General features: G+C 46.2%; 2 protein-coding genes across 2 annotated transcripts in view; one reads left to right on the top strand and one right to left on the bottom strand.

Annotated features, from left to right (window-relative positions):
• Positions 1–25,413, bottom strand: part of LOC308483157 (uncharacterized protein) — a 39,358-nt gene extending 13,945 nt beyond the window's left edge. The window contains exons 1-16 of the mRNA XM_081016741.1: positions 25,095–25,413; positions 22,990–23,223; positions 20,806–20,933; positions 18,997–19,106; positions 17,924–18,132; positions 16,044–16,277; positions 15,505–15,785; positions 13,420–13,632; positions 12,961–13,063; positions 12,341–12,534; positions 9,537–9,671; positions 5,920–6,223; positions 4,093–4,338; positions 2,619–2,746; positions 1,948–2,095; positions 704–916 (exon numbers count right to left, since the gene is read on the bottom strand). Of these exons, the coding sequence (XP_080872867.1) occupies positions 704–916; positions 1,948–2,095; positions 2,619–2,746; positions 4,093–4,338; positions 5,920–6,223; positions 9,537–9,671; positions 12,341–12,534; positions 12,961–13,063; positions 13,420–13,632; positions 15,505–15,785; positions 16,044–16,277; positions 17,924–18,132; positions 18,997–19,106; positions 20,806–20,933; positions 22,990–23,194 (2,851 nt within the window). The 5' untranslated portion in view covers positions 23,195–23,223; positions 25,095–25,413. The remainder of the gene's footprint in view (positions 1–703; positions 917–1,947; positions 2,096–2,618; positions 2,747–4,092; positions 4,339–5,919; positions 6,224–9,536; positions 9,672–12,340; positions 12,535–12,960; positions 13,064–13,419; positions 13,633–15,504; positions 15,786–16,043; positions 16,278–17,923; positions 18,133–18,996; positions 19,107–20,805; positions 20,934–22,989; positions 23,224–25,094) is intronic.
• DMRTC2 (DMRT like family C2) overlaps positions 7,285–26,992 on the top strand; it is a 50,422-nt gene continuing 30,714 nt past the window's right edge. The window contains exon 1 of the mRNA XM_081018793.1: positions 7,285–7,309. The gene's annotated coding sequence lies outside the window, so the exon portion shown is untranslated. The remainder of the gene's footprint in view (positions 7,310–26,992) is intronic.

Genomic DNA, 26,992 nt, shown 5'->3' with positions numbered 1-26,992 from the left:
AGGAGACTCTTGAGAGTCCTATGGACTGCAAGAAGATCAAACGCATCCATTCTTAAGGAAATCAGCCCTGAGTGCTCACTGGAAGGACAGATCCTGAAGCTGAGGCTCCAATACTTTGGCCACCTCATGAGAAGAGAAGACTCCCTGGAAAAGACCCTGATGTTGGGAAAGATGGAGGGAACAAGAAGAAGGGGACAACAGAGGACGAGATGGTTGGACAGTGTTCTCAAAGCTACAAACATGAGTCTGACCAAACTGTGGGAGGCAGTGGAAGACAGAAGTGCCTGGCATGCTGTGGTCCATGGGGTCACGAAGAGTCGGACACGACTAAACAACTAAACAACAACATGCTCTGTTCGGCACCTGCTAAAACATTTTTTCCTTGGACAAGCCTATCCAGACCTGCAGAATGTTGACATGTGTTTTTTTTTAATATGGTTTTTATCTTATTGTGGATCTTAAGTACTTCTAAAAAACATGTTAGGAACCTTTTTTAGAATCATAGAATCGTAGAATTGGAAGGCATCTAGTTCAACCCCCTTGCAATGCAGTTTTAAACTGTATAATTGTACTGGTAATGTCACCGTTGCATTCTTTTTGTAAACCACTTTCAGGTTTTGTTTTTACAAGCAACCCTACTAGGCCTCCGCTTCAAAAGCAGCAAGGCCCAATCTTTTCAAGCAAGGAAAGCTCCCCACAGCACCTTTCTTCAACTTCAGTGCGTGCTCCAGATACTCGTCCTCTGAAATAGGGCACCCATCCAGTTTGAGCTGCAGTGTGAAATCCCGAACAGTCCAGATGAAGGTTGGGAAGAAGAAGGCAAAGTCATCAGGCATCTCATCATATCTGTTACTGCTCTGCCTGGCCGATGTCTTCACCTTGATATGTTCAGTTAATTCAGACACGTAGCTGTGGACTGAGTTAAGGAAATGAGTCATGTTTCCCCACCCCCATCCCAAAATAGAATAATAGTTTCTCAACAGTCCCTCCTTACAATGTTTTGTGTCTGTGATATCTATACTGGTATCCTCTGTCTACCTTTCTGTGATCATCACCAGAAGTCAGGTTCTGTTTCCTTTGCCCTTCAGAGACACAATTGACTGGGGCACCAGACAGGGCCTTCTCAGTAGCAGCACCAAGGCTGTGTAATGTCCTTCCTTGAGAATCTCAGCTGACTCTCTCCCTTTCAGTTTTTATTCAGGGATGGGGATTCAGGCCAGTGGTCAGGGATGTGGGAGTTGTAGTCCAGCCACATCTAGAGGACCACAGGTTGGCCAAGCCTGTGCCAAGGGAGAAGTCTAATCCCCCCAACACCAAACTACATTTCCCAGGGTTCTCTGGTGCAAGTCATTTTACTTCTCATTGAATTGTGCAGTGAAATGGCACAATGTGCCTTTCTTTTAAACCTGAATTTGCCCTCACAGAAATCGAAATCACCCTGACTTGGAATGGCTTAGCATTTTCACTTACTGCACTAAGCTGGAATCCTCACACCATCAAAACATGCAGCAAAATAGGACCCCAGTCTTTTTCCCCTTTGATGGATCTTTCCTATACAGTATGTCCCATTTTTTCCTTTCTCCCATCTTTTAATAATGTTTTTTAACTTATAGCTATACCTTACTTAAAGTTGCTCGGCAAACTGGAGAGGAAGGAGACTGTACAAACAGAACTAGTATAATTTAAGAGTCTCTTAATCCCTCTAACAGATGTTCCCAATTCCATAAAGCTCAACAAATTCTAATTCTACAAAGACCCCTCTACAAGGTCCTGCGTCATTCTGAGAAGTCTGCTCTCTCCCCCTCAGCTCCTTCATTTGAAGCCCTTTCAGACTTCACTTAAAAAGACTCCTGCCCCTCATTTAAGGACCCTGGAGCCCTCACTGTCACACCTGACAGGGGCCTGATGAGACAACACAGCATTGGGATTCCCACACACTTCACTAACCCGTGTTTCTGCCAGGGAGCACTCTTACAAAAAGATACTGCAGTTTCTCCAGAGCATACTGGTCGATGGTGTGCATGCTGTTGTAGACAAAGGTGCTGCTAAGCAGAATGGAGAGGGCAAAGATCCACGCATCGTTCTCAGGGTTGCTCTGCAAAGGAGCATGGTGAGCATAAAACTCCAGGGCAACAAGGCGCTAGAACTGGACCGAGGTCTCCACTAGGGGCGTAAGATGGCATCATAAACCATATGTGTCATACGCAGCACTGTTTCCATTCCACTGCAGTTCATCTTTTGCCAAACACTGTTATCTGTCTGGCTGTCTGCTGCAGCAAAATTCCACAACTTACACAATTTGTGTGATTGATTATGGAAATTGCATCAAGTAAGCAAGTTGCATTGTCACTATTCACCCTGTTCATTTCAATATGGGTCATATCCATTGATTTCCACTCCTGGCATGGGACAAGAATGCGAACGTTGGCAATTTTTTTGTCAGAAATCTCAGATCTCTTAGAAATCTCTCCACCCTTTGGGGCCCCTGGGGTGCTGTCCTGTTCCCACTGCATCCTAGTGTGGCTCCTGCTGACTAGGGAATGGCCCTGATCTCTGAATTCCTCTTGCAGGTAAGGGCTCCATGGTGAGCTATCCTGGCTGCCCCACCCCTAACTCACCTTCTCGACATCACCCAGCCCTTCCGTGTCCAACAGCACCAGGGTGTGGTCAGGCTTCAGGGGATGTGAGCGACACCACATCCAGATACCTTTGGTGGCTGCTTGCACTGTGGATCCCAGAGAGAAACCTGTCGTGGGCAGTGTAGAAATGGGAAGGACAGAAGCGGTGAGGCACGCAGCTCTGCAATTTCTCAACCACTGCCAACGAAAACATACAATGTCAACACTTCTGACTTGCTGGTAAATCAAGGTGCCTTAGGCATCATGTGTATCAAGTCTCAGGTTTCTGGGTAGTGTGAAATTGCCTTAACTGTTTTGGGTACACTTTTTAGAGCAGTTTTCCATGCCTATAGATGAGGATGTGGAGGTCAGAGCAACCCCACGCCTCCTGGTCCCAGAGCCCATAGCGTACAAACCCCGTCAGGGATGTCCACACATGCACTGAGGGTATAGGTGATATCACAGCCCCAGAGAGCACGGGAATCCTAGTAGTACAGAAAACAGGAGTATCTGCTCACACATAGATGTCCGTGTTCAAAGCATAGCATATTTCCAAGCACAATTCAAAGTGTTGGTGCTGACCTTTAAAGCCCTAAACGGCCTCGGCCCAGTATACCTGAAGGAGCATCTCCACCCCCATCGTTCTGCCCGGACACTGAGATCCACCACCAAGGACTTCTGGTGGTTCCTTATATCCCTGCCTGATCGTTGAGATTTTTGCTGGACTCACTGTGAGTGGTTCCCCCAATAGCTCAGACACACTGCTTCTATCCGCTGGTAACTGTGTGTTCAGTTATATGGAACTTCCTTCAGGCTGAGGGCAGACAATTCCCCCCTCCCTGTTGAACTTCTGGCACTCAGTGACAATGCCTCTTATTCCAGCAGAATGATCTGGGGTTATTTTAAACTGATTTGATTGTATCTTTTTGTAACATCCCTTCTACACCGCTTACAAACTACTGTGCTAAGTGGCATACAAATGGTTGAAATAAAATAAATCGGTCAAGAGCGTAAGCTCCTCTTGTACTGAGGGGGGGAAAAGAGATGGGAGTCAATGGGAAAGGCTTCACTGCACTGAAGAACATAAGGAAAGCCTGGCCCATTTAGTCCAGCATTCTAGTCTCACAGTGGCCAATCAGATACCTGCAAGCAACTCTCCTGCAAGTCTGCAAGAAGGACCTGAATGCCAGCTCACAGAGCAAATATACGGGCCAGTCCTACTGTTAGGTAGAGTGAGAACGTCACCTTGGGCAGCAGATTTTGGGTGTCATGAACAGGCAGTGGTTTCTGCTATGTGCTTGGAGGAGTTTCTGCTTCAAATACCAAAATCACTTGACTAGACTTGAGTATTACATAATTTAACTTGGGGATGGGGCAACAGCCGGGAGGGGGGGAACCATTTGCTTTACTGCCACAGGCAGTTAAATGCCGTGGGCCATACCCAACCCCACAAAAGTATGTCTTATGTTCCTACCTCCTTTTTCCTTTCCTGCCAGCTTGTTCATGAGGTAGGACTTGCCAGTACGGTACAGTCCCACGATGGCCACCACAACCACGGGTTGCTGGATGCTCTGCAAGATCTTCAGGGCTTCCTGGTTGACCCGCAGCTGTTCTTTGGGGTTGTTCTCGATCAGGCACACTGGCTCTTCCATGATGCTTGGCTGAGCTCTAGCCAAAACCAGGCCAGGAAGGAGACCGGGGACACTGAGGAATCTGTAGGCTGCAAAGGATATAAGTTTAACACTCACAAAACGCTCCATTTGTGTGCATTGTGTATGAAACTTAGTGGTCTGCATTTGCAGGATGTTTCTTTTGCAAAAAATTGTACAAGTGCAATAAAGGAAAAAAGAAAAAAGTGTTTTTGCAGCCATAGCTGCAACAAGGGGATGGAAAATTATTTTCAGTGTTTATTTTAATTGGTGACTCATCCTTGGCAGTCTGGGTCTCTCTCAGAAGCTGCCAGCTTATTGAGAAAGAGAATAGTTCTTTATCTGTACAGTGGTACCTCGGGTTACATATGCTTCAGGTTACAGATGCTTCAGGTTACAGGCTCCGCTAACTCAGAAAAAGTACCTCGAGTTAAGAACTTTGCTTCAGGATGAGAACAGAAATCGTGCTCCGGTGGTGCAGGAGGCCCCATTAGCTAAAGTGGTGCTTCAGGTTAAGAACAGTTTCAGGTTAAGAACAGACCTCTGGAATGAATTAAGTACTTAACTCGAGGTACCACTGTATTAACAAGTGAGAACCTAAAAAATAAATAAATTAGACTGCATTGCTAGTTGTTTAAGAGCAATGTGTTGATTTGTATTTGCAACTTTTTTTGTAACAAGTTAAGAGACTGCAGTAGAACTTTGGCACTCTTTCTTGTTGTGGAGAGCTTGTTGATTCCTACTCTGCACAAAGTCCTGATCGGGGATTTCCGCTCCCAAAACTCTAGCACGGGGAACTGAATGTCAAGAACAGGAAGGAGAATACTTCAAGATGCTGCTGCCAAAGATGGCTGGAGTCATGGTGCAGGTAGCTGGTTAGAGGTTTGGGCATTTTCAAGGTTAATACATTCCACTTCCACACTGGACATTCACTGTGAAACAGCCATATTTTACTCACTGTTCAAAGGTCATCTGTACTTCATAGAGCAACACACCTCCCTCTCTTGTTTTCCCTGATCAGCTACCTTTTATTCTTTCAGGGCTCAGAAAACCCGACTTCCTTCATTTGGTGGAGCCCAGTTTCCCCAAGTGCAAATGGTATATCACGCTGCTTTGGGGGCAATTAAGGGCTCTACTACACCACTGAAAGCCCTTTTGAACAGCCCTGACTTCCCAAACAGCTGTAGCCTGTTAGGGGGAGGGGCTGGCTTCTGTTAGGAGACTCCTTTCCTCCTCACAGAGTTACAGCTCCCAGCAGAGGACCTGCAGAGGAACAGAACTAAAAATAAAACCTTGGCTGCCTCCCAAAACATTTCGCTACAATAACAGCTCTGCGCCTGGCTTTGTTTGGGAGGGACTGGCTGAATCATAGCTTGTTTGGTTTTCCAAAGATTTTCACCACCACCACCCTCCGGATACAAATGCATTACAGAAGAGATTGTGGTTTATCGTAATTGTTTGTGCAGTGTGTTGTTTTATTTGTTTAAAATGTTTTTTTTAAAAAAAAAAAAAAAGACAAAGCAAAAAGACTCCCTCCCCAGCCCCCCTTCACTCCTCCGCGCAAACTCACCCCTCCTCTTCCTCCGACGCGTTACGCAATCCTTTCTTGGAAGTTTAGGGAGAAATGAAGTGGCGGAACCCGGCGCGCAAACCTGGTCGTGGGACGCTGATCCGGCGCGCACCGCAGGCGTGTCCTGGTGCGGAAAGCAGCGCAAGGGAGCCGCAGGATTTCCCCCCAGGAAGACGAGGAAACAATCCAGCGAAGGAGCCGCTGCCTAGAGACCCTGCGGCTCGAGCTTCGCCGACGCGCAGCTGTACTTTCGGTTTCGCTTGCTGCGGGGAGGGGCGTTTTTTTACGCGACGCGCTCTCGCCTCGCCCTCCCCGGGGGAAAGTCCCATGTCTGGAGCCTGCCTGGTCCTCCTCTCGCCACTGCCACGGTCGTGGGAAAGGCCAAATCAGCTTTCCCAAGTCATTATCCTAGACGGCTTTTTTCTGTATGTGTGTGGCCTCTGTATCTCTCTCGCCCACCCTCCGCTTTCCCCCATGATAGGGAAAGACTCTGGATCTTACAGGGTTTTGAGGATGAAACGGAGCGAGGAAGACCCGGGTCTGCCCCCTCTTTCTCCTCGGAGAAAAGGGGAGATGGGAATAAGTGACATGGACTCTAGGGACTGTAGGAGGGGCGGGGACGCCTGCTGCCTACACGTGTGCGCAGTGAAACGTCTGTACCAAACTACAAGAAAGAAGATTCCACCTAAACATTAGGAAGAACTTCCTGACAGTAAGAGCTGTTTGACAGTGGAATTTGCTGCCAAGGAGTGTGGTGGAGTCTCCTTCTTTGGAGGTCTTTAAGCAGAGGCTTGACAACCATATGTCAGGAGTGCTCTGATGGTGTTTCCTGCTTGGCAGGGGGTTGGACTCGATGGCCCTTGTGGTCTCTTCCAACTCTATGATTCTATGATTCTATACCCACTGCTACCGGGAAATTGGAAGGGAGGTGAGAGACCTCCCCACCACCGCTGCGAATCTTGCCTTTCCACAACATGAGGCAAAGACAAAGAGTCTCCGCTGCACATTACCATTCACTAGTACACATATCAGAGGTATTTCGCCGCCTTTTCACCCGTCAAACCAAATCCTCTAGTGTCAAGAGAAAATAACAGCAACATACATATCTGCAAAGGCATTGCATTTGCAAGGGGAGCTCAATTCAGGAGCCGACGACTCCCCACTGAAACCCAGGTCTCCAACAAAGGAAAACACGGAAAGTGTCAATACCAAATGTAGCAATTCACTGTTAAACGTATCTATGTACTGGCTCAATGGGAAAACTTTATAGAAATCACTCATTTTATCAATCTTCTCAGTTCCACGTTTCACAAGCATACAACAAGGTTGGTAGTACAATAGCTTTGTAAACAAGCATTTTGATTTCCCTGCGAATGTCCCCGTCCTCAAACACTCTGCACTTCAATCGGGAGAAAGCTGTGATACTGGATTTCGGCATCAATGTTGGCCCTTGTGGAAGGATAACTGCCCAGGTAGGAGAACTGATCTACATTTTCCAATGTTACACCATTGAGTTGGATTTGTGGTGCTGCAAAGAGGTTGTTTTGTACTTGTTGGTGCAGCACTTTGGGTTTTTTTGGATGTTGGGCGACAGGCCAAGCTTTTCATAAGCTTCTGCGAAGATATTTAGGATGGTTGGGAGGTCATCCTCTGAGTGTGCCCACACTACATTGTCATCAGCATACTGAAGCTCTATGACAAAAGTTACGGTGACCTTACTCAGCTTTCAGCCTACTGAGATAAAAGAGCTTTCCATCTGTTCGATATATTATTTCTACTCCAGAGGGGAGTTTCCCTTCAACAAAGTGTCGGATCATGGCAGTGAAAATAATGAAAATACCTTTCTCTGTACTGTGATGGGGTAAGTGTGAAAGGCTATATTTGATTGACAGGGGCATGCCTGGATCTCAGGTTCTACCTGAGGCCACACCTTTTCTGTGACATATCTATGATGTCTTGATGATGCATCCTGAGTTGTATTATGGGAAACTTTGGGAAACTTTAAGATACGGATGTAACCATTGACCTGGCTGCTTCGTTTTCCTGGTAGCGGGAAGTCTTGTTGCAACAATAAAGATCAGGCCAACCGGCTGCTGTTTTGCTTCTATCTCCTGGCTGAAGTCTCTTGCTTGTGACCCCAGCCTGAACCTATGGGAGTCAAGGCTAGACGATTGTGGGGTGCTTCAACGACTCCCTGTTACACCACCATCTCTGAAACCCCATTCAAGGGAGCTTTGCAGTTGAGCACGCATTTGCAGCTCAGCTTCCCCACATTTAAGCCCAAACCTGCCCCAGCACGCAGAGTTGTATTCAAATTGTAGCAAGGTGATGCTATGCATGAGCTATATGGGCCCCACTTTCTCTCCTAATTGCTGGAGCGGATGGTCCATTTGGGGCTCCAACTTTCTTATGTGGTAGCATTGACTCCATGTGGCTCACGTCTGGGCCTTGTATTTAACCATGTCTCTGAAAATACCCAGCCCCAAACAGTTCCAAAGTCTCCCTCACTAACTCTACTTTCCTCTTTTGTTGGTCCTAAACCATTTCACGGGGATCTCATTAGCTGTCTTTTGGGGGGCAGTAGCAGGAGGGAGGAAAACACCCTTGGACTTCTCCACTGAAAATTGGTACACTCATAATATGGTACAGTCATAATATCTGGCATCTGGCTTTGATGGAGAGGCTTTCTCATAATTTGAGGCCAACCAAAGGGCAAGTGAGCTAAAAGAGATGCATTTGCAGACGTGTGGTTTCCATTTCTGACTCTTATTAATTCCACCTGCAAACATTTAAAGCCCTCTGCTCCATACGTTGGCTTTGTGGGGGGGGGGGTGGCTCTGTGAATTGACATGAATGGCTGCTGTTTTTCTTGTTCTGTATTATCTATACTGGCTTTATACCCTCTCTCCCCATATCTTACTCCACAGGAAAAACGATGTGATATCTCTGTTTGTTCAATTGTACTTTATTGATTTCTTCCTTTTTGCAACTGTACAACTTCACTGAAAAACCAATAATATGCATTTATTTAAAAAAAAAAAGATGATAATATATATTGCATTAATTTCCCACTTTTCCTTCAAGGTAGCCTACAGATTTAATCTTCATGAGAACCCTGTGATGTAGGTTAGGCCTTGGGCATAGCCGGGGGGGGGCAGGAGGCAGCTGCCCCCCACCCTAGAACAAGTAAAACAATAGAAATACTTAACTAGCTGGTCCTGGCCCCCCCAGCAAAAATCCTGGCTACACTCATGGGTTAGGCTGAGAGTGAGTCTTCATGTCACAGTCTGTTGCGTGTTGCTCTTTTGTTAGAGCTTATCCACACTTCCCCTTGTCCTGGGGGCAGGGGAAACTGCCCTTTAGTGCTCGATCGGTGCAAACAGCAATTCGGGTTTGTTGTTTGCTTCGATTGAGAACTAAAGAGCAGGTTTTCCTTGGGAAAGGAGTGGGGCAAATGGAAAACCACTCAGACCTGTGCTTTATAGGCAGGTGTAGATGACCCCTTAGAAAGAGACTGTGTCTTAAAAAGGCAGAGTTGGGGTTCCTTTGTGGCAAACAGACTGCAAACACCAGCTAAATGGTAACATAAGGTAGATCTCCGCCATCCCCTGGCTTCCTAGCTGCACTCCCATCCACAGTCCTGAGGCCAATCTAGACACTTTATTCAACCCATCGACACTTCCAGGGATGCTGTTTTCATTGAATTACACAACGACGAGGCCGGGAGCCACCACTATTTCTCTGCATCTCCACCGTATTCTGCAGTGCCTGGATCTGAAGTTGAAGCTTTGCGACTTCCTGCTCAAACCCTTCCTTCTGAAGGCGCCTCTGCTCCTAGGGAGTGGCAAGGATGAAGATAGAAGTCAGCCCCAGTTCCTCACAAAGCAGCTGGAATGGGAGGAATGAATAAAAGGGCACAGGGCTGTCTAGAGTGCCCGTGTGTGTTATGCTATATAAAGGATAGTCCTCTGTTTAAAGGCTGCCCAGTGCAAATCCATTGGGAAGATAAAGAACCCTAAGAAGGGAGCAGAGGCAACACCTGGGCTGTAGGGCTGGGCGATATCTGGTTTTTGACATCGCAAGGTATCCCCAGCTAAACAATAGGATACTGTATATATCACAATGTCTGAAACATGGAACTATATAATGGAAGGGCGAAGATTAGGTGAAAGAGCGGTCATGGAGATTAGCAGGTATACCTGAAGGAGCGTCTCCACCCCCATCGTTCAGCCCAGACACTGAGGTCCAGCTCCGAGGTCCTTCTGGCAGTTCCCTCACAGTAAGAAGTGAGATTACAGGGAACCAGGCAGAGGGCCTTCTCGGTAGTGGCACCCACCCTGTGGAACGCCCTCCCATAAGATGTCAAGGAAATAAACAACTATCTGACTTTTAGAAGACCTCAGAAAGCATCCCTGTTTAGGGAAGTTTTTAATGTTTGATGTTTTATCACTAATAATAATAATCTGTTTGAAGCCACCCAGAGTGGCTGAGGAAACTCAGCCAGATGGGCAGGGTATATATATATATATATATTTGTTTGTTTATTTATTATTTGCTATGTACCCTGTGCAGTGCGGATCCCTCCTCTCGGAGGAAGGTGAGCCCTTGCCTTTGAATGGCAAACTCCTTCCATTCCTCCCTGGACAGAGAGGAGGAGAAGGAAGAAGCAGCCCAGCCACGATTCCTACATTGAGTAGAGATATCGTGGCTGCAGGGAGGCACTGAGGCTGGGAGCAGGACTATTCTGCTATCAGAGGGGAAAGGGAGCCGAAAGGGACGGCAGCCAGCCAGTTGTCAGATGACTCACAATTATACCGCCCCCTGGAGTTTTAGAAGCTGTGCTTCAGAAATAAATTGCCAGCTCATTCGTTTTGAAAAGGTTCTCATGGTGTGGTCTACAAACCTACATGGGACGATGTATCGACACATTGCCCAGCCCTGCCTAGACAACAGACTGAGCAACCACGCAGATCCCCTGGTCACTGCCTTCCTCACTGGGGCGAGATGTATTGTATTTCTACTGCAGTTATTATTTCTAAATGTGGTGCTGTCCGTGTAAATTAACATTTGGAAATCTTATGCAAGTGGTGTCAGAGTTCAAGGGCATATTCTAGTCAGGCAAAAACCCTCAAGGGGGAATGCAATGCAGGGTCCATAACAGGTGGGAAGGGAGGCGAGGAATTTAGGGATTTAAATAATAATTATGTTATCAGTTGTGTGTCCTTTTTTTCTCAATTTGATCCTTTTACATGGTTTGGTATGTATTGTGGCATTTTATGCATTGTGACCTGCAGTTATTTTTATTGGTCATGGTTTAGTAATTATTTATTTACAGGTAGGTAGCCATGTTGGTCTGCCGTAGCCGAAACAAAATAAAAAAAAACCCTTTGAGTAGCACCTTAGAGACCAACTAAGTTTGTTATTGGTATGAGCTTTCGTGTCCACACGAAAGCTCATACCAATAACAAACTTAGTTGGTCTCAAAGGTGCTACTGGAAGGAATTTAATTATTCATTGCAATTGTTAATTATTATTTGCTCATGTATTGAGAGTTAATTTCATTGTGTACTATTACATTCTACTAGATTACTGAATTTGATATAAGCCGTTCCATTTTAAAGATACGTTGTATTATGACCTTCTGTATTGGATCAGATTATTCCAAGGCCCGTGTTCTTTATTGTATGTTTTGTAGCTGTAAACCGCCTTGTGCATAGTTATATAGAAAGGCGGTATACAAATTAAAAGTGAAATAAAAAAAGAAATGTAGCTACGAAGAGGCCTAAGGCGATTCCAAGGAGCCTGAGGCCTTGGGGGGGCATACCTGTCCCATAGCTGTCAACTTACAGATTTGAAAATAAGGGACCAGCAGCCTCGAAAATAAGGGATCAGCAGCCAAAATAAGGGATTCCCCCCCCCATGTGCCCCCACTCCAGACAGACCTTTTCCCCGGCAAGGGTGAGTGGGCCATCGATGACGTATCATCTGATTCCGAGCACAGGTGTATTCAACTTCTGAGCCCCTCCGAGCCAAAGGCAGAAGCCCAGCCAGCAGCCAAACGAAGCATCAAGCGGTGGTTCCCACAGCACAGCAACCCGGCAAAGGGGATGCAGCAAGGAAAACCACCTCTCTGCTGGGAAGCGCTGAGCAAAGGCAAGTCCCCAGGCAACGCGGCCGATTTGATTGGCACAAGGCATGCAAGCTCCACCCCCAAGTCGTTCTTAGACTCCTTATTGGGTGAGCAACGCAGCCAAGCAACGCAGTTGGAGCCTCCCTCCTCTCTGGCCAGCAGGGAGGGAGGGAGAGGAGCTGCTTCCTTTGAAACCCAGGAAATTTACGGGATATTATCAATCCGGGACAGCAGCAGGAAACGGCGCTGGGATAAGTGAGTTTCCCGCCAAATAAGGGACGGTTGACAGCTATGACCTGTCCCCCAAGCCCCAAGTCTCCCCACCTCTGGTGTAGATGACCAAGGCTGCCCATAGAGGGCGCTGTTCTATTACCTCAAGCTTCCTGTTCATCACCATCTCGTGCTCAGCCTGCATCTTCTTCCTGTCTTCTTCCATCTTGGCCATTAACTGTGCTTCATGCTCCTTATAACTCCGCTCTTTCTCCTGGGCCATCTTGATGGCCTCCTCTTTCATTTGTTCATGCAGCTTAGCTTCTCGTGCAGAAGCCTCGGCCCGGACTCGCTCCACTGCACAGAAAGAGACAAGCAGTGAGTTCATGCTGGTTTTTTTTTTTATTATTTCCGAAAGAAGCTGCGGATTTATTCTAGTCTACCTCCTGTCACCATCTACTGGGAGGACTCCAGACGAGATTTCTTGAATCTGCCCTGCAGGGGCACCCCACATTCATTAAATGGGGATAGGAAATGACACAGCTCTTCCTCTGAACTTTAAAAATGTAGATTTTCTTATCTTTTTTGCGTGGGGCGGGCGGGACAGAAAACAGCTGAAGGTAAACCACAAAGGCATGAGAGGGGGATGTTTTCTTCGCGACCACCTGCAGAGATCTCACAAAAAGGGTGTGAGCAAAAAGTGGCGATTCCACATTAAATGGCCAGTGTGGAAGCAGCCTATGTGTCTGCGAGTCGTAACAAGCTGTCCCTGAACAGATTCACCTTCAAGCTCCTTCTCTTTTTCTGTGAGGGTCCGGTCAGCCTGCAGAATGGACTGTGCTGCTGCCTCTTTGGATTTCAGGAATTCTTCCAGGGCCTTGGAAGCCTGAGAGAGAGTGAAGTAGTTTGTTTGTTTGTTTCTATTCAACTCCGCCCACACACAAACACCCCACACTCTCCCCAAATTTACTTCGAAGGGTCAGAGGGACCCCTAGATTTAGGGGGGGTGCAGGGAAAGGAGATGGGGGTGATTGAGCCACATTGTGCCAGCGATAATCCTTGCTCGAATAGGGTCTTACATTATCACTTTGTTGGATACAGCCCTGTGTACACATCTGGCATTATATAACTAATAATAACATTCTGAGGTTGCTAAAGGGGGAGTTATTTTTCTCAGGGGTATCCTTCTGGCCCTTGCCATCCTCCCCCCCCCCCATTGCTCTCCCATTGAGTCTGACTCACCATGATCCCTTTCCCAGGCAGCAGGTGATACTGTTCCAATTTTTCCTTCTGGTGATCCAGGAACTTCAGGTAACCACCAGCCACAGAGTAGGTCCCCTTGCCGAAATTCTCTTCCAGGTCCTGGAATAGCTCCAGGAGCACCGCCTGGCAACGATCCAACGATGCCTGCTCATTGCGAGAACACAACTCGGAAAGTTTGGATTGCAGCCGCTCCTGGGGTTGGGCAAGAAGCAGATAGCGTCAGATAGGAACAGACATTCAGCAATAGAGGATGGTCCTATATTCCCCATTCCAGAGAGTCTGGAAACTCTAAGCATCCTAAAAACAAGGACAAATCTGTTGGCACGGTTCACTCTTTTCCCAGGCAGAAGGCCAAAGGAAAAGGAAAACAATGGGATCACCAGAGTCAAAAGCTTCATTGTGTCAAACGGAAAGTCTGCAGGAAAGCACAAAATTTCATTGGGCCAACCCTCCCAGCAAAGTCAACAAATGTAAGCAGGATGTAACCCAAACATGCAATGTAAGATTAACCTATTCGGAGTAAGAGGCTGGAGGGCCCCTAATTCAACCTTCTCATCCACTTGTGTATAAAACCAGGTGGGCGAGTGCAAAAAGCACATTTGGAGACCCAGGGGGGTGACCAAGGTGCCCTTGATGTGAGAAGAAGTGGCTTTAGCTACAGATCAACAACTGGAAACTCCAGAACCAAATCTCGTTGTCATTGGTTGGCTTCCCATTTGCCAACTAAGAGGGAGGAAGAAATGAATAGAAGGACTAGCGGACTTGGATAACAAGACTGCTGCTATTCCACTTGGCCTGAAGAAGAGAACAGCTGGTCCACAAACCTCTGTTCCACTCCAAAAAATGGTACTCCCACAATTAGTTGCTTACTCAAAACACCTCTCTGGGAACAGGATCAACTTCTTGAACTTCTTGTCCCTGCACAACCAAGCAGCTGCTGGATGCCCTGCCTTCCTGGGGGCAACTCAACTCAACAGGCTCCAACCAAACCCAATCTATGGCCAACACAACCATGCTGTCAGGGAGTCTTGGAAACCGTGGGCAAGGTTCACAGAGCGGCAACATCTGCCTGCCGTCCATCATTGGTGATGTTCCCACTAGGGGTTTTTCTTCCTTCGAAACCAAAAGCAGCCTACCCTCTTCTTGTGAGGAAGGCGATTCTGGAGTCCTATGATTAGGAGAGAGTGAGGGCTAATGGGGTCAACTCTATCCCCTTCCTCATTTCAGGACTCAGAACTTCTGTGAATTTTCCCGCTCTCCTCTCTGCTCCTGTCCTGTGTCCCTGTAACTTGATCTTCCCTCAGCTTTGTTTTGCAGACCTCTCTCTTCCTGTCTCCCCTCTCCCTCTGTCTGCACTTCTTCCCTGGGAGCTGGTGTATTCATGACACATGCCAAGAATCCAGGTCTCATTCCTCGACATCCTGGCCAGTCATTCCCTGAACCAGGGCAAGCATCAACCTGCTACCCTCTGTGGAAAAGGAAAGAAACAGTTTTGAGTCTCAAACTTTCCTTCCAACAACAAATCCTCTTCAGTTTTCCCCATATAGGAACGGCCACTTGCTTAAGTGGGGAGGCTCAGAAAGAGCAGGGCAAATGGTGTGTGGATAAGGCCTCAAATAACAGGACCTGCTGCAAGTCTACTTTGCCTGAAAAAGGTGGCCCACCTACTACCCTCTGTCCTTTCCTCAAACTGGTCCTCCCACAGTGAGTTCCTCATTCTAAACACCTCCCTTGGGAACAGGGTCACTTTTTCGTCCCAACAAAACCAAGTGGTTGCCAGTTGTTCCATGTTCCTGGGGGCCTTTTAGCTCAACTCAACTAGCTCCAATGGCATCCAATCAATGGCCAACAACACAACCTTGCTAAGGAGCCGGATCTCATCCCTTGACATCTTGGCTACTCAGTCTCTGAACTAGGACAGGAATGAATACATTGCCCCATAGAAAGGAACCTCCCATTTCTGAGTAGCCAACTTTCCATCCAACACAAAATCCTTCTAGTTTTCCCCATATCAGATATGGAGAGCCCCTTATCTCATGCCCACCGGTGAGTTAATCCTCATACCCCAAGTTCTTTCTGATAGTCATGATCATCATCCTTGAAGGCCCGAGCCAAGAACACTTTAATGGCCTCCTTCTCGTATTGGGCGTGCACTTTCAGCAGCTCCTCAATAGTCTCAGTGGGCAGCTCCAAGTGTTTCTCTATCTCTGCTTCATAGTATGTAATGGCATCATGCACAGCAGCTGTGTTCTCAATCTGCGCCAAGGCTACCACCGCGTTCTCTATGCAGGGTATGGAGCCACTGGAGATTGTATCCACGTAGGTCACCACCAGGTGCCCCAGCACTGCAAAGGGAGGGAAGAAAGCCAGTTTATTTATTTTAGCTAGCTACTTGCGTTTCTATGGTGAGACATGCTGTATTCCTATATCAATTATATTAAGTTGTGGGTATCTGTCAGCGATTTCTACTTGTGAAATGGGACTTTCCCCTCTCTCCTGTGAAGTGTTACAACGATTCCTTTTCTCCCTCTGGACTCCGTCTGTGTTACTTAAGTGACTTTGCTAACACATCCATTTTTTCTGGTCCCTTCCCTTCTACTCACATATCCCGGTCACCAGGTGTCCTCCTTCGATCATTTTGGGCTGAGCACTTTCATATATGTGCTGGCGGAAGCGGTGCGCTTGCACCACAAAGTTGGGGCTTAGCATCTTTTCAGACAGGTCGTCCAGTTCCGATAAGTCTCGGCTTCCGGCCGGGCGGTCAAAGACAAAGCACTTGCGACTGGGGAAGTATTGGCGGATGCATTTCTTGGCAAGATCTAGCTTCTCGGGTTGTCCTGGAGAGGGAGAATTGCAAGAAAGTTCAAAGCCATCAGTCTTTCTGGGCTGCGGCATTCCATCTTTGCTCTAGATGTCATGCCTGCCTCAGATCAAATTCAGCTGGCCAAGCGGTGCAATCCTTCATGTCAACAGCATTTTGGAATGCGCATTTGTAATGGCTTTGGTGAAAACACCCCTATGCCAAAATCCTCCCACCTGCAGAAAGCTGACGAACCAGGGAGGAAAATTCTAGCTCATCCTGTTTTCCTGTTCATTTTGCCAGCAGATTCTGTCAAGGATGTGCTTTCAAGTAAACAGTCCCCCATATGCAATCCTAAGTGATGTAGTCCTGAAAGACCACATCAGCAGTTCATTCTGTTTCCCTCATGTATCCGCATTATATTTGAGCTTTCATACAATGTAAAAGCCACCTCAATGTGCTCTATGTGGGGCTACCTTTGAAGGTGACCCGGAAACTACAACTAATCCAGAATGCGACACCCAGACTGTTGACTGGGAGTGGTTGCCGAGACCATATAACACTGGTCCTGAAAGACCTACATTGGCTCCCAGTATGTTTCCGAGCACGATTCAGTGTTTTCGCTGACCTTTAAAGCCCTAAATGGCCTTGGCCCAGCACACCTGAAGGAGTGTCTCCACCCCCATCGTTCTGCCCAGACGCTGAGGTCCAGCGCCGAGTGTCTTCTGGCGGTTCCCTCACTGCGAGATATGAGCTTACAGAGAACCAGGCAGAGGGCCTTCTCGGTAGTGGCATCCGCCCTGTGGAACGCCCACCCACCAGATGTCAAGGAAATAAACAACTGTCTGACTTTTAGAAGACACCTGAAGGCAGCCCTTAGGGAAGTTTTTAATGTTTGATGTTTTATTGTGTTTTTAATATTCTGTTTGGAGCTGCCCAGAGTGGCTGGGGAAATAATACTAATACTAATTATTATGATTATGATTACCTCCAGAAATCTAGCAGAATATACAAGAGGTTTAGCACTCATTTCCATGTTAATTGCTTCCAGAAACAAACATCTGTTTGCAACCCCTTTAACCCAGAAAATTGTGGAGTAAAATGACAGAATTGGGGACCGTACACAGTTCTTGCCTGCCAGCAGGGCTTTTTTGGGATTCTTATGTTCAAAGGCCCCATTTCACAGAAAGATTCTCTCCCATTTTTCATCATTGTCTATAGAATTTGGACTTCCCACTGACATGGATGTTATAAAAAGCTAACAAGAATGTCGTTCAGGGATGGGGAATCTCAGGCCTGTGGGCCAAAAACAGCCCTGCAGGTCTCTCTGGGTAGTCCTCAGGACTCTCCCCAGTCCACACCCCTTCTCTTCAGGCTACAGACCTCAATGGCTTTGCCTTGCAGCCTCCTTGAGAGTTTTTGCCTGGCTGAACTGTGTCCCTGAACTCTGATAAGGCTTTTTGCTTGCCTGGGTGAGGAATATGCTGACCTGCTGTACTAAGGTCAGTTCTACAGCTGTTGCTCCACCTTCCTCTGCCCTGTGGCCCCCGTAAGGTTGCTCAGAAGGGAATGCAGCCCCTTGAAGGATAAAGGTTCCCCGCCCCGATAGAGTCAGTCCTTGTCACAGCCTCAGATTGCTGACGCAAGGCCTGGGTGGGATCCCATCAGCCCTATTTCCCGTACCTTTCTTCCTCCTCAAGGCGTTCTCCAGATATTCGTCGGAAGAGATGGGGCATCCGTTCAGCTTCAGCTGCAGCGTGAAATCACGCACAGCCCAAACGAAGGCTGGGAAGAACCTGAGAAAGTCGTCACTGTTTTCCTCCTCTCCATCCTCAGAGGTCTTTGTGGCTGTAGCTTTTACCTTGATTCGCTTAGTCAGCTCTGTCACATACCTGGGATTACACTAAGGAATGTATGGAGATGACTCTTGTCCCCTCCTGGGGCAATAATCTCTCAGTTAAATAACTTAGATAACACTATTAGAGGCTACCACCCACACACTTCTGCTGTGCTTTTCTGCTTGTGTGGTGGCACCTCGGTAAAACCACTTCTTACTGTTTGTAGCAGAGTTTTCCCCGGAGACAGAGGACAAGAACAGGAGTCATACTCAAATTCACAGTCAAGAGCTTCTTTGTTGCTTGACTGATTGCACAAGCATTTCTGTTACTATTATACACAAGCTATTTACATTCCTTCCTTATCTCTCCAGCACGGTATAATCTCAGTCCAGTAATTAACAATCCTGACACAGCAAAAACTCATAGTATCAGCAGCGCATAGTCTTACTTCCAACCTTGTGGTCAGCATGTGTGCTGACTGTGTGTGTGTGTGTGTGTGTGTGTGTGTGTGTGTACTTTCCTCGTGCGGAAGTTGCAGCCTGCAGCTTCCTCCCTTTATTGGGGAGTGCGGGGTATAAATAAAATTTATTATTATTATTATTTATTTGCACCTCCAGCTGACACCAATCAAGCCTAGAGTGCCACTCCTACACACTAAAGAAAATTCTGGAACCATCTTTAAAGCTTCCAGGAACCTTTATCTGTTTCTTAAAGCATGTTTTCCTAACAAACACAAGAGTCCAGAGAGAACGGTGGCACTGCAGGCTTGCGAGCTCCATCTAGTATCCTGCAAAGAAGTGCATGGGGGAGATCCCATAATGTTCATGGAGATACCATGCAAACCAAAGTCCCTGCCCCATCTACTCTGGCTGCAAATCAGGGAGCTGGAGGTGAAATGGAGTTTGCACGGAAGGATACTGCAGTTTTTCCAAGGCAAACTGGTCAATGATACCCATGCTGTTGTAGACCAAGGTGCTGCTAAGCAGAATGGACAAGGCAAAGATCCACGCATCGTTCTCAATGTTGCTCTGTAGGGAGGGATAGGAGTAATTAGCAGAAAACCTTTGTACACTGGGCTTGCACCTGTTTTATTTATTTGCATCTGACGCCATTTATAGACCGCTCGATTGCGGCAAAGCCTGTAAGAGGTTTGCAATAAATTTGTAAACGACATCAATTTAAAAAGCTAAAAACAATGGAAAACATAGAATCACAGAATTGTAGAGTTGTAGAGTTGGAGGGTACCCCAGGAGTCATATAGTCCAACTCCCGGCAATGCAATTTTTTAATTTTAAGAAATCTACAGTAAGAGAGATTAAAAGCATATCAACATCTATGCTAGGTTTACCTAAAAAAAAGTTTACATTTCTTGCAGGAAAGAGTACAATGATGGTGCCTTCCTGATATCAGCAACCTAGAGTTGTTGCATTCACTAGAGTTAGAGATACTGCTTTGGTGGGTATTTTCTGTTCCCACTGCCTCAGACTGTGGTGACTTTCAGGAGCTCTGGGGCTGCTCTTAGTCTAGTTTTCCTGTTGTATGTAAGGACTGCATAGAAAACCATCCTAGGCAAATGACTTATAATGAGTTGAAAAAAATGTTTAAAATAACTTTTGTGGGGAAAAACAGAAGCTTTTTTATTAGGAATCCTAGGTCCGGATATACCAAAGGAGCAGAAAAGACTGTTTATGTATGCTACGACAGCTGCGTGGATGTTATTATCCCAAAGATGGAAGGAAGACAAAGTACCTACAAGAGAAGAATGGCTGACAAAAATGATGGCAAAAATGACTGGGAAGGTCAGAGTTCAAGAGGATAATAAATTTGATAAAGTATGGAGAAAATTTATAAGTTACTTAAAATATCACTGTAAACAATTAAAAGCATTGGCAGGGATGAAAAAAAACCACTTGCAGTGTAATGAGAACTATGGTGAGAATTGAGGTTAAAGAAAATACGGAGAACATTATTTGATGCAGTTGGAAAAGAATAACTATGGAAACCGTGGAGAGGTGGAGGGAAGTCCAGGAATTCAGAGAATCCTATATGTATATGATTTATTTGTGATGCTAATCGTTAAAGCTAAAAATGAATTTAAAAATTATTATCATTTTAAAAAAGAAAACTCTTCAAGGCATCAACTCCCTACTTCCAGATGTTTGAACATCGCCCAGCCACTCCACATCCAAAAGCTTTGGGAGTGTTCCAGATTAGCCAGCTCTTAGGACTGCCAGCTCAGGAGCCTGAGATTTCAAGGCCAAAACCTGGGACCTAGGATGTCACGGGGATCTCATTAAGTGTGACACATTTCTCCCCAGAAGAAGAAGAAGAAGAAGAGTTTGGATTTGATATCCCGCCTTTCACTCCCCTTCAGGAGTCTCAAAGCGGCTAACAATCTCCTTTCCCTTCCTCCCCCACAACAAACACTCTGTGAGGTGAGTGGGGCTGAGAGACTTCAAAGAAGTGTGACTGGCCCAAGGTCACCCAGCAGCTGCATGTGGAGGAGCGGAGGCACGAACCCGGTTCCCCAGATTATGAGACTACCGCTCTTAACCACTACACCCACAACAACCCTGTGAGGTAGATTAGGCTGAAAGGCAGTGACTGGCCCAAGGCCACCCAGCAAGCTTTGTGGCTGAGTGGGGATTCAAACCCTGGCCTCCCAAGTCTCAGCCCAACACCCTAACCACTGCACCACACTGGCTCCAGCTCTGTCCTCCAGCCTACCTTCTCCACATCACCCAGTCCTTCCGTGTCCAAAAGCACCAAGGTGTGGTCAGGATTTTCAGGGTGAGGAAGGCACCACATCCAGATGCCCATGGTCTCTGCTTGTATGGTGGCACCCAGAGAGAAGCCTGTAGGGTACAAAGGGGAAGGAGATCAGATATTAGGGGATCACCTGTGTGTTTGTTGTGGGTGGAGGTGTTGTTCTTCAACTCTCAATAGTACTCACTCCAATTCTTAAAATGAAGGGCTTCCACCCTTTGCAAACAAGTAGGCACCTATGGAGCATCCATCACCAACTCGGTGAAGATGCTTTGGACCACAACTTCCATCAGCCTAATCCAGAGTTGTAGTCAAAAACATCTGCATGGCACCAGGTGGGTGAACATCTTATCTTCTAGCGGCTTGGCCAAATACTTATGTTCTTTTCCAAGCCAGCATGAAAGGAATAGCCCAGTATACCTGAAAGAGTGTCTCTACCCCAATTGTTCAGCCCAGACACTGAGGTCCAACTTTGAGGGCCTTCTGGCGGTTCCCTCCCTGCAGGAAGTAAGGTTACAGGGAACCAGGCAGAGGGCCTTCTCGGTAGTGGCACCCGCCCTGTGGAACGCCCTCCCATTAGATGTCAAGGAAATAAACAACTGACTTTTAGAAGACCTCAGAAGGCAGCCCTGTTTAGGGAAGTTTTTAATGTTTGATGTTTTATCGTGTTTTTAATATTCTTTTGGGAGCTGCCCAGAGTGGCTGGGGAGGCCTGGCCAGATAAGTGGGGTATAAGTAATAAATTAGTTGTTCTTGTTGTTATATCCCCTGCACATGCAAAGAAGCACCATAACTACAAACTGCAGCAATAGCCTGGTTGTAAAAGGAACCTTGGGGCTCTTGTCAGCCACTTAATTGCCCATAAAGTGGGTTGGATGACTGCTCCAGCACAGAAGGGAGGATGGAACAGGTTCAAAAGATCAGAAGGCGTGAATGAAGTATTTCCATTTGCAGGGAACGCAGACCAAAAACCTGTAGCCAGCAAGTAGCTGAAGAGCAGATGGCCTGTTGTACTACTGTTCTGGCCTCTTGCTATTTCCTTTTTTAAGGTCCACATTGACCCTCTACAAATCAGCTCTATTTTAGCCTTTTTAGAACAGTTTTGCACATGCACTTGAGACAGGGATATGATGTGTATGCACTGCTAGCCCAACTCAAAGTGGACCCAATGAAGTTACTGGGCATGACTAACCTCATGAATTTCACTGTGTCTGTTCTGAATGAGGATGGGGGGAAAGTTCAGTTAAGTTCGCTTGCAAAGGCAAGCCAACCATATCCATGCTTTACAAAACAATGTGTTTACTGAAAACCCAGCCATCCTCTGAAATCCACACTTCTCCAGATTTTGAAACGTAGCTGTCCAGCAGAGCAATGTGCACAAAAATCCATACATTAGGGTAAATTGTGCATGGCAATGCATATTTTAGTGAAAATAACAGCTTTCCAAAAATGTTGGGCAAAATTGCATACAAAAAGGTCTTTACAGTGGTTCCTCGGTTTCTGAACGTAATCAATTCCGGAAGACCGGAAACGTTCCGAAATGTTCGAAAAGCAAAAACTCAATATGGAAGCCTCAAAACGTATGGAAAACTCAAACAGGAAGCCGCCTCAGAAGTTCAACTTCTGAGGCACGTTCAAAAACAGAAGCATTTACTTCTGAGTTTTCGGCGTTCAAAAACTGAAACGTTTGGCTTCCGAGACCCTTGAAAACCTTTTATTAGGAGAAAAGCTGATGGGGATTTTATTTTATTTACTTATTTGCTAATTGCTGCAGAAATATAGGGAACTGAATTTTAGACTGGAGAGATGAGAAATTGCGAGAACTGAAAGAGAGAGATCCATCAATCCATCCATAACTCTGAGCACTTAGTTTGGTACAACCCATTATTAAGGGACTTCATACTATAACTGCCCCCTTCTCATCGACCACATTCACACTCTATGCTTGAACTGCTATGATGCCAGTCATGGCTTTCCCCAAAGAAAACTGGGACCTGTAGTTTGTTAAGGGAGCTGAGAGGAGGCCTCCTTATTCCCCTCCAGTCAATCCCTCTTCTCAGGGAACTCTGGCGTGGTGTGAATGTTCCCATTCAGCACCCCAGTCTCTACTCAGGAACACAGAGCAGATTCTTCCTGCAGACTCACCTTTCTTCTTTCCTGCCAATTTGTTCATGAGGTAGGATTTGCCAGTGCGGTACAGTCCTACGATGGCCACCACCACCACAGGCTGCTGGATGCTCTGCAAGATCTTCAGGGCTTCCTGGTTGACCCGCAGCTGTTCATTGGGGTTGTTCTCAATCAGGCACATTGGCTCTTCCATGTTCACTGACGGAGGCCGTGGAGAGCCCATGAGAGGGATGGATCAGGACAAAGAACCTCCTGGGAGAAAAAGTAAAGGAAAATGTTCAGAAAATCTGGCTTTTTTTAACTCAGAAGAATAGCTGCTCAGCTTTCCTAAGAGTAGATGGCCTATTTCACTGCTATTCTGGCTACTAAGGGCCTGTATTGATGGCACTAACTATTTCCTTTTTTAAGGTCCATGTCGACCCTCTATGAATCAACGCTATCATGTTTTATCCCTTTTTAGAACAGTCCTGCACATCGACAAAGGTTTCAGGTGCTCTGTGGTATCAGGACCCTAGAAAGTACAGATATTAAATTGTGTGGAGGGCATATGCAGGTGTACCTTCTCAAACATAGGCACCCCTTTTGCAGACATCCAAGTTTGATGCACAAACGGATAGCCTGGCCACGTTATTTCTGCACTGCTAAAGGGTGTTCAGAAAAGCATTATGAAACTCACTGTCTGCTTTGCTTTCAAGCTGTTTCTGGAAATGCTCTTCTTTCAGCTTCCTCCTTTCTTTTTTTACCAGAACCCCATTGTTTTTAAAATAATTTCTTCTTTTGAAATCAAGAGCTGGACTTTCCCTGCAACTGTTTACATAGTTCATAGAAACTTAGAGTTGGAAAGGACCCCAGGTTAATGGATTTGATAGCACTGTGGTCAGTGTTCCTGATCAGTTATAGGGCACAGCACCAAACAGGACTATGCCCAAGGTCACCTCCCCTTTACTTGGTTCTATGCTCCAAGCCACATCTGGAAACTTTGCCTCTTTGTTGTTCCACATCTGGAAACACATTCCAAGCATCTGGAAACTTTGCCTCTTTGTTGTAGCCCAAACACGCACTGCTGATGAATCTGAGCATAGTGTAAGGGTTGGGTTCACATTTGGGCTGAGCACACCCCATATATGTAAAGCAACCCCCCCCCAAGAATCCTGGGAATTGTAGATCTGTGAGGGATAAACCACAGCTCCCAGGATTCTTAAGGGGGGAAAATGTGTTTTCTCTGTATGATGTGCAGATCCATTGCAGGCAATGAGATTGTCCCATTGATCTGATGGGTCTGTCTATGTCTAACTAAGTCTGGATCCACTGCTTAATTGCTTGAAGATCAACTTCCAGAGAAATCTCTAGTCCCACAAGTGAAAACTGCAACAAAACGCTGTGCAGTGTGCTCTATAGTGCCAGCCAGCCACTTGTGCCCTTTTCCAGGATAACTCCGTTCCATCCCAACCTCCCTTGTTTGAATTCTCTCTACTCTGTATTCTCTGCCTACTGAGCAAGGCAAGCTCAGGGACAAGCAATGAACTGGCTGTCATCAGCTGAGGCATGAGTAAGGGAAAATTAGGAGAATTCTTAATAAAGCCTGCCTGTGGCTTCTTCAGACTCTTTTCTGTAAGATCTGGGGAACTAATTTTTTATTATTATTTTAAAAAAGGTCGGAAACATCCAAGCAGATCCCAGAGTATGTATGTGTGTACAATGACAATGAAAACCTAATATATTGTAACAGCAAGAACGACACAACCACTAAAGCAAGCAAGCAGACCGCAGACAAAAGCAGCAGTGGTCCTTCCATTAGGCAGAGTGAGGCAGCTGCCTCAGGTGGCACATTTTAGGGGGATTGCAGATTGCTGCAGAAATGGAAAGAATCAAATTTAAGACTGGAAGAACAAGAAGCTGAGAGAGCTGAAATTGTTCGATGCTTCCATCCCTAGCCGCCCAGGGAAACTCAGCCAGATGGGCGGGGTATAAATAATAAATTATTATTATTATTACTAGCTGGCCAGCATCCTTGCACTCATCCAAGCAGTCCCTTCCCTGCTCTGAGAAGTCTGGCCTCCGAAGCTTATGCTTGTCTCTCTCAAGCCAACAGGAGGGACAGAAGGAAGGAAAATGGTACTTACAGAGTTAATTTACTGGGAGCAGCGGCTGATGATCTGGGTTGCTGCTGAGTCTCACTGCTTGTGGACAGAACTTCTGCCAAAGGCAATAAGTTGCTGTGGCTCTTCTCTTGCTGGAACCGGGCACACCTCTTCTCCTTTCACTGAACTCCCCCCTGGCTTTTTTATGGTGGTGGGATGGGTGTTTCCTGGGGGTTTCCTTGCCTGGAATCTTCCTTCTTTCATCATGAGAAATGTCTACTTCTAGTTTCGCTTTTCCCTTTCAGGGAAACTGCCCTTGTCCTTTGAGCAGATCAACTCTCGCAGCCTTGGAAGCGGGGGTGATTAGGAGAAGCAGGATGATTGCGCTGCACACAACGGGCTTGAGTTGTATAATTCGTTGACTCCCAGCTCATGAATCAGCCCTCAGTAACTGTAATTCGGGTTGTTTCTTCTGCTTCAAGGCTTGAAGCATTACACACCTCTGTTTGTGACGAAAGCCTGCAGAAGAGACATGGCTCAATTTCCAAGGTGGTGGTGGTGATGAGGAGCCATAGAATCAAAGAATCATAGAATTGTGGAGTTGGAGGGGACACCAAGGTTCATCTAGTCCAACCCCCTGCAAGGCAGGAATACTTCCCACAATCTTTGAACCACCAAACTTCTAGTTCACAACCAGATGCTCTGTGTTAGACTGGGGGAAGACTAACACAATATAGCATCAGACCCTAAAAACTTCCCTGAACAGGGCTGCATACAGATGTCTTTTAAAAGTCACATAACTATTTATCTTTTTGACATCTGCTGGGAGGGTGTTCCATAGGGTGGGCGCCACTACCGAGAAGGCCCTCTGCCTGTTCCCTGAAACCTCACTTCCCACAGTGAGGGAACTGCCAGAAGGCGCTTGGATCTGGACCTCAGTGTCCGGGCTGGACGATGGAGGTGGAGACGCTCCTTCAGGTATACAGGGCGGAAGCCGTTTAGGGCTTTAAAGGTCAGCACCAACACTCTGAATTATGCTTGGAAGTGTACTGGGAGCCAATGCAGATATTTTAGGACCGGTGTTCTATGCTGCTGGAGGTTGCTAAAAGAAGCAGGGATTTTGAGAAGCTTCAAAACAATTTCTCCCAGCTGGACAGCAAAATGGCAAATGTGAAGCAATGTAAGAAAACACAACATGATCAAAGGTCCCTATGAGAAAATATTACGTTTGAGTCTTTGTAGTTTAGAAAAAAGTCAAGTAACACCTGGCCCCACCCCACTCACCATTCCCCTCTTCCTAATGTAACACTAATGCCTCACAACAAATGCAACTGATCTGTAGAAAACACAGCTTGAAAAAGAGACATTGCACATAGTTTTGGAAACCAAGAATCTTTAATATATATATATATATATATATATATATATATATATATATATTATATAAACAATATATTTAATATATTTAATATATATATATATAAACAATAAAAAGGTAAGCAAGTGGAAACACTATAAAGCAAGGCTGCCATACATTCAGATTTTCCTGAATATTACTGGGATTTCAAAGGCAGAATCGACGCCCGGGGGGAATTTCCAAAGGCCATTGCTTTGTCCTAGATGTTAGGCAGGTCTATTGAAAAATCAGTCCTTGGGGGTCTTCCTAAAAAAAGCTCTACAACTCTCGGGGCGTCCTGGTTTTTACTTTTTGAAATAGGGCAAGCCTACTATAAAAGTGTATAAAATTATGCATAATTTATACTCCTTTATAATGTCCCCACTAATGTGTGCATAATTTCTCCTTCTCTCATAACACTAAAACTCAGAGGCACCCACCGAGGCTGAATATTGGAAGATTCGGTGCAGCTCATAGATGAGCTATGGCACTCGCTCCAACAAGAGGTAGTGATGGCCACCAACTTGGATAGTTTAAAAGAGGA

Source organism: Podarcis pityusensis (assembly GCF_964106645.2).
Source record: "Podarcis pityusensis genome assembly, chromosome: 8".
NCBI lineage: Eukaryota > Metazoa > Chordata > Lepidosauria > Squamata > Lacertidae > Podarcis > Podarcis pityusensis.
This window is presented reverse-complemented; position numbering and strand designations above follow the sequence as displayed.